Here is an 8,227-nt window from a genome sequence, read left to right as displayed (position 1 = left end):
ATTGTACATCAGGTCCACAGTATGAAGAAAGTCCTCTACCTTTTACCTCAAAAATGGGTACCAGCAGGGAATAGGAGCTCCCATACCAAGAACCTATCTCCACATGTGCACATCTTCAACACAACTAACAAAAGATCCACCTAGAACTAACATCCAGCAATTTGTAGGAAGGAGGATAGCCCAGGCGGGTGTTCATCTCTGGTCCAAAACCTGGCAGCATTGGGAATTTGGTCGCCCAGTCCAAACTAGAAGGGTATCCACCGTTACACAAGCCAGAACTCGTGTCTTGTCCATCTACAACCAACACCAGATCCACTGAGAACTGACATCCAGCAGATAGTAGGAAGAGGGATTGCAATTTTGGGGTTGCATATCTGGTCCAAAACCTAGTGGCAGTGGGAATTTACTGCCCAGTCCACAGTAAGAGGAAAGTACCAGCCAAACACATGTGAGGATTTATGTGACTGGACCATCTCCGAACAACACCCGATCCCTGGGAACTGACATCCAGAGGATGGTATGAAGGAGAAGCAAACTGCATTTTTGTTTTTCTTTTGTTAATTTTTTGTTTATATATATGGCAGAGTGCTACATCCAACACCTGGCTGCATCTGGCTTTGTACATCAGGTCCGCAGTAGGAATAGAATCACATCATTAACACCCGCAGAATGCCACCACCCTACTACCAAACTGAATGGTATTGTGCACACTCAGGAGGACAGGCCTACATGGTCCACTACCCAAGCAGATGGGAAGTGGCAAGGTCTCCCATACTCCACTAGGAGGGAAATAGGCATTGGGGAGTCCGGAGGACCACAGTACTAAAGACAGTGCAATGAGTGACTACAATACCCTATAATGAGAAACAGAGCAATTACACTGACAGAGTGCATCATTCAACACATGGTGGCATCTAGAATTGCACATCAGGTCCACAATAGGAGAAGCATCAAATGTCATGGATAATCAGAGATGAGCAACAATCCCTGTCTGCTTTACACATGTTAGTCCATGAGTGTACAGTCTGAGATGAACATATTTATGAAGCAAAAGACCACAAGGTACACCTATAAGCAGTCCACTGGAACACCCCACCTCAATGGTAGGTGGAAAATTACCTCATGATGTGTTATCTCTTTTTTTCTACAATTGGTACCGATGCATAGAAGACATATTGGACAGAGTCAATCAAGCAACACCTGGTGGCATATGGAATAGTACATCAAGTCCATGGTAGGAAGAGTCTCAATATCACAGTCAACTAGCATATTCCTAGGTCGTACAGTGCAGATTTAAGACTAAGTATACCTGGTCAGACAACACTCCCTACAGAGTGAGATGCAAATATGCTATAATGGCCCCTACAGAGAAAAAGTAAAATGAATGGAGTACTTAACACCACAGATAAACAGTTACAGCACTATGATGTCCCTCAAGGAATGATGGAAATGTGCAACCAGGGACATGATAAGGTGCCGGATCTGATAGGAAGAAAGGGAAGAAAGCGTCAGACAAATGAACCAGCAAATACAACCCAGAAGGGCGATGGAAAAAGGTCAAAGGAGAGGTGAGAATTTCACGGAAGAAATATACGGACTCGGGAACTATGGAAGGGAGCAGTACATGTCATATACCTTCAGGAAGCCCTGACCTGACAAAGGAGATGGAGAGATCAGAACATTCTAGAAGAGCAATGATGGAACACAGTAAATGGGAGATAAGTACATAATATATCTGAATAACAAATTGTCAAAAGGATGACACATGATCAAGAGGCATATATTCAGTAGGGAAAAAGGCTGTCCAAATCCAAAACTAAAAGATCACTGAAAATCTTGTGAGGACAATCATCAGTGTGTTCTAATTGTAGGATGAAAGTGGTCACCTCCCAATGGACCAGAGCCATCGCTTCATGGGCCAAGAATCGTGGTCGGGAATTCTGCTGCCACAGTAAGAGTAGTCGTAACCACCTAAAACTGCGAGTTCATAACTCATAAATTGTAACTCTCCAATAAACAGAATGAAAACGTAAAATAAATTAACTGAAAAAGAAATTCACAAAAGTAAAAACATGTGGATAAGTTAATTAAACCACAATCGAATAAACTTCTAATCTATTGAACTGCAAATCGAGAAGTGATTAACATGTGCATGATTAGAGGGGTCGTTAGTTACAATAAGGGTAGTGTCGCACTCCTATTGGTGGAGGGTTGCTGCATGGTCATTTGCATGTTAGTGTTCAGTAATAAGTGGGTGTAACAAGGTAAGTGGTGGGTGAAAATTTGTGCAAACAGATGACAATACAAGTCGCAAAAGCTTTTTGTGAGAGGAAGTTTAGTGCATCATGTTAATATTGGAGTATAAACTATTTCCTTCCATGTATATATATGATGGGTTTTTTCTTACTATTCAACACAAAGTCAATAAATCTATTTTATCAGAGTATCAATATTATGAAAAGTAAATGTAGAAAAAAAGAATAAAGAATTTCAAACAAAAACTAATTATTTGTGCTTTTATTGAACTTTATTTTCATCATATAAATATTGATGACTGTACATGTTGGTAAGTTCTAGTCTTTAGAAGTAACCCTAGCTTTTCTAAGTTGATGGAACCAAATTAAACAGATATAGTCTACAGCATTCATTAAGCTATTTAAAACCACTTCTAATTTGTTTCAAAACACTTTGAATCAACGAATTGGGAGCCAAGGTTCGAAAATTTCTTTGTATTTCTTAGGTTCTGAAAAAGAAACAAGATCTAATGACTTTTAACTCTGAAAAAATTTATTTTAATAACATAATTCCAAAGTTCACGTTATAATAAAACACTCCAAATTAATTTTTTAAAAATCTATGTTAATACTGTACTGTCTTCCAGGGTGATTTGCATCAAAATAAAGCCATTTCACAAAAAATAATGTACAATTTTTTTTCTAAATCTGAATATCACATTTTCTTAGTTAAAAAAAACTGCTTTATAACTTCTAGTATTATAAAATAAACTAATTTTTTAACATCCAGTTAAAATTTCTGCAGATAAATCTATTGCCTCAATAAGAAGAGTACAATTTTATATTTTGTTCAATTACTAATCTCTTTAAAGAAATGGCTTGATATAATCTACCATAAAAGCATCAAAATATTATACAAATACAAAATCAGGTTTAATGTTGTCAGTCAATTTCTAAGCAGAATCCAAATATGAAATGTTTATGTGCTTCATTCCAAGATAACTGTTTTATATTAGTGTACTTATTAGGAATACTAAATTTTAAGCCACAAGCTAAAATTCTCTACATCATTCAAAACATACCAAGAAATATTAAATATTACACTAACAAGTTTATCCAAAAAAAGAATTACTTAACCAACTGTCTTTCTCTAACATGTATCAAAATCTTATTGTTCTGTGTTTCAAATGTATAAAATGTAAATAAACGATTTTAATTTCCAATATTTCAAATGGCTATATAGTTTGTTTACTCTTTTTTTGTTTGTTTAATTTCAAAATTAAGTAATTCAATTTGACTTTTATGATACTGTCTTGAATGTGAAAGTGAGGGACAGAAACTTAAAAATTAAGGAAACAAGGAATTACATTCCTTTAAGAAATTCAGATGTAGTTTATTTTTCAAAGATTTTAAATGTATTGTTTCTGCATTTCTATTGTTTCTAATATTATCACAAACCATTTGGAATAAGTCTGGTCAATGTTTCAGTAATATAAGGACTCACATCAGTGATACAGCTTTGACTGGGTTTAGCAATTATAAAAATGAACACAAACATTTTTATAATCAAGTGTTGAAGATTTTAAAGCTCTAAAGAATTTAACTAAAACATAATAATATTGTTATTTCTAGATCAGACCATGGAAATAGTATTGTAATTTGAGATAAAGTTATTAATATAAATTGTGATTGCACCAAATTTGTGAAATTTCATCGACAAAAGGCTGATTTTCTAGTTGATTTTTTGATACAGTAATGTATATTGTGCCACTTTTGACATCAAATCACTACCTATAAATATGGCATTAGAAGAGACAATAGTTAAGTGCTGAGTTGGTTTATGATGATAATTCAAATATAGTGTTCATCCCAAAATGTATCTTTTTGAAACTTTAGAGTTTTGCCACTAAACAATCTCATCTCCAGCCAACTTATTTTTATGTTTTCATGAAAAACAATGGTTGGAAAATTATCCGCAACATTTTAAACCTTTTTACTATCTCAGTTGTTGACAATACCTTCACCATCTTTAAGAACTCTGATCAAACATCCAAATTTCTTTAATACATAAACGGTAGACACAACAGCACAAAGTTTACTGTGAAACATCAGCAGGGCCATAAACTTCCCTTTTTAGATACCCTAATAATAGCAATAATGGAGAATTTCAATGTGAAATTTATCAGATGAAAACATTCACAGGTTTATATTTTAATTTTGAAAGCTTTGTTTCAAATATTTTTAAAGCAATTTAGTTAAAATATTATCTTGCATGTACAAAGTTATGCACAAAAAATTCAATCAACTTCAAGGATTTTTTATGCAAAAATAAATTCACATGTTTTATGCTTAACTGAATGCTTCATACTTATTTAAATTAGCACTAAGTTTCATGTAGTAAATCCTACTAACATGTTTAAACATCCTTTAGTCACCAGTTTACCATTTATAAATAAATATTCTTTAATTATTAAGAATCGGTTGAAACAGGTTATCTAAAGAGTATACCCTCTAATACAATTAATACGTTTGTGTTTAAACCTAAATTTCACCTGCTATCTTTAAATTAAAGAACCAAATACCAATTTTACAGCTATCATTAGTAGTTCATAAATTTACTTGTCCTTGCTGTCATCTATTGGTTCTAAAAAAATAATGTTAACACAAATAAAAGAACACATCAACTTTAGATCACTTGCTAAGTCAAGTACATTAGAACATGCCCTAGGAGCATATAACATTAATATTCACTCTAAGTTGTTCAAGACCCTTGTAAGGGCAAGTCATGAACACACTCCATATAACAGTCTTTTGATTCGCAAACTGAGGCCTCAAATAAATGTGGTTAGTTTTGCCAAAAAGCTAAGATGTAGTATTCAAAAGTTTAAATTTTCTCGTTACAATCTTCTCATCTGATGATGGACTTAGTTTATTCCAAAAGTTCATGGCTAATGGAGTTAGATTGTTTTTACATGGAGGTTTTAGTACTTATTTCGGTGAAGTTTTTGGTGTATTTCATATTGTGTAGTAATTTTGGTTTGGGGGTTTATATGATGGCAAATATTGTGGTGTGTTTTATGATATAAATTAATTATTTTTTCTTTTTCTAATTATGATTGGCCTTTTCTGTTTTTTATAGCAGACTGGAGTCAGGACTTTTGGTGACCTTGCCCATCTGCGGGTTGGGAATTATGATTTATAGGGAAGGGGTTTTAACTGATAAATTTTCCTCAGTTAGCTTCAATACTATGAGGGTGATAGTTCATACAGTATTATAGTTTATAACTTTCTTCAGATTTCCTATAAATAAATCTATTGTAGATGTCATTAAATAAAGGTATGGTAAATCTGGTTAACACTCTTCAAACATGCATAAAAAAATACATTTAAAATCTTCAAAAAATAAACTAAATCTGTAGTCTTTGAATGAATGTACAATTTTAAAAGTAATTCCTTGTTTCCTCAATTCTAAAGTTTCTGTCTCTCAGTTTCACTACTCAAGTCACTATCATAAAATGCAAATTGAATTACTTAATTCTGATATTAAACAAAAAAAATCAGTTGGTTAAATCCCTAACAAAACAAACTATACAAGTGTTTCAAATACTGGAAATAAAGTGGGATACTTAGATTTTATGTGTTTGAAAAAGTTCATTGAAGCACGGAACAATAAGATTCTGGTACAGCTTAGAGATAAACAGTTTAAGACAACAGTTAGGAAATCTTTTTTTGGAAAAAAACTTGATTGTGTAATATTTCATTTCTCTAAGTATGTTTTGAATGATGAAGAGAAAAAAGTTTTAGCTCGTGGACTAAAACTTAGTACTCCTACAAAGCTTAAGTTTGAAGATTATTATATACTGTACTTTACAAGTAAGTATGATAATAGGTAATAATACCTCACAATAATATATGAATATCTTACACACTGCACTAACAAGAACCAGTTCAAAGATCCCAGTAATGTGGAATGTGAAACATCATGTTTTGAGACATGAAAACAGTCATACATATTAACACAGTGTCATCATTACAAAGGGAATGTTTTTGTATCTGATGTCATAACATACTAGTCTCAAACTGTGTATGAAGAGATTAATTAACATTTTAGAAACATGTATAAGCTAAAGCATGGAAACCTAGCACACCACAAAATAATTTAAAATATCTCCATTTTTAGTTAGTTTTGATTAGTAGTGTTTTTATGAGTCAGACAACCAGAATAAATAATATCACCATTATGTACTGGATGTTATAATTTCCATATACTGAAAAATGTATTTCCGATATATACTTACCTCCTCTCACATAAATAGCTATTCTCATTCAGTGCTGCCTTCTATATACAAAAATTTGTTTTCCCATGCCAAAAACCCTGAAGCTCATGCCCATATTTTAATCAACTGATTCCAATGTGTCTCGCACGCAATTCATTATGTGACAATCCTCCACCAATAAGAATGTGACACACTCTTGACGCATGTGATTTCCTCTATTCAATTCTACCAAACTATTACTTTGGGTTTTGCCAGAAAATGGAAGCACTGGTTTTCAGTGGGAAGTGCGAGAGGAGGTAAATACCTATTGGAAATACATTTTCAGTATAGGAAAATTATAACTTCCGATACGGTACATTACCTCTTCTCACATAAATAGCTAGAATCACACATTGAATAGATGGAGGAACTGATGTGAGGGAAAGAAAGAAGTATTCTTTGAAAGTGTCCAAAGAACACCCCCAAAGAGTAGATCCTTATATCAGAAGATCATACATAGGAGACTTGACCACTTCTGTATACTAGGCATACTCTGCACCCACTGTGGAAAGCTGTCGCATATGTGGGTGGAAAGATGGAAGGGCACATCCAAACAATATTATATTTATTAAACTCAATCCTGGAAAACATAAAAGTGGGTAAGATGAAAAGGATGTGCCCCTAGGTGTAGAGTGGCTAGGGTACAACAGACTGTACACCACAAGTCAACTACATCCAAAACCCATGTCGCTGGGAATCGACATCCACATGGGGTAGGATTAGGATCATACTGTCGTTAGGTCAACTACAATCCAAAACCCGGCCACTGGGTACAGACATTCATGTGGGGGTAGGAAAGAGGATCATACCAGCAGCAGTAGTAGTTGCGAATGGTGTTTCTCACACCTCCAAATTCTTTTTGGAGGTGTGTATCTGGAAATAGGACTGGCGTTGTAGTCCCGACACAAGGTGAGCATGTTTGGTGTGACGGGAATTCGAACCCGCGACCTGCAGATTACGAGTCGAGCGCCCTAACCACCTGGCCATGCCGGGCACTATACCAGCAGTAAGTCAACTACAATCCAAAACCCAGCCATGTCAAAAAGGTACAGCTTTCCATGTAGGAAAGAGAATCATACCATCTTTACCTTAAGTTCATGAGACCAGAGGGAATCTCATACCATAAATGGGGCACATGATAACAATGTGAGCAATTGATTGATCAATCGGGGAACCCAACATATGGCATCGAAAAGATGTCTGTGTAACATAAACCAACTCACTCAAATTTGAAATGACAGGAAATGCCCCAAGCGCAAGAACATCAAGGGATAGTGGAAAGAGAAGAACCATTGTAATCTGCAAGTACCTCTATCATGACCCACAACACAGATGGAGTAACAAGAGTATAAATGAGTGAGGGAATAGAGACATCTATAATACATGTGTGAGAACTTATGTTGATTGGTTCAGCTCTAAATCCAGAACCCAACCACTGGGAACCAATATCCATGTGAGGGTAAGATGAGGGATCCCAATTGAAGGGGTGAACTGCAATTTTGATGGCTCACTCCATTGTGACATAGTGGAAAATATCTCATCATCTATACCAGCAGAACACCATTGTCCTACTCTTAACTGAATGGTTTTTTAATCATTTATGTGTATGTACGCATGTGTGTGTGTGTGTGTGTGTGTGTGTGTGTGTGTGTGTGTGTGTGTGTGTGTGTGTAGTGT

General features: G+C 34.8%; 1 protein-coding gene across 1 annotated transcript in view; it reads right to left on the bottom strand.

Annotated features, from left to right (window-relative positions):
* Positions 1-2,502: 2,502 nt before the first annotated feature.
* Positions 2,503-8,227, bottom strand: part of LOC106465254 (NADH dehydrogenase [ubiquinone] 1 subunit C2-like) — a 25,587-nt gene continuing 19,862 nt past the window's right edge. The window contains exon 3 of the mRNA XM_013925462.2: positions 2,503-2,743. Within this exon, the coding sequence (XP_013780916.1) occupies positions 2,694-2,743 (50 nt within the window). The 3' untranslated portion in view covers positions 2,503-2,693. The remainder of the gene's footprint in view (positions 2,744-8,227) is intronic.

Source organism: Limulus polyphemus, unplaced genomic scaffold (assembly GCF_000517525.1).
Source record: "Limulus polyphemus unplaced genomic scaffold, Limulus_polyphemus-2.1.2 Scaffold1885, whole genome shotgun sequence".
NCBI classification, from domain to species: Eukaryota; Metazoa; Arthropoda; class Merostomata; order Xiphosura; family Limulidae; genus Limulus; species Limulus polyphemus.
This window is presented reverse-complemented; position numbering and strand designations above follow the sequence as displayed.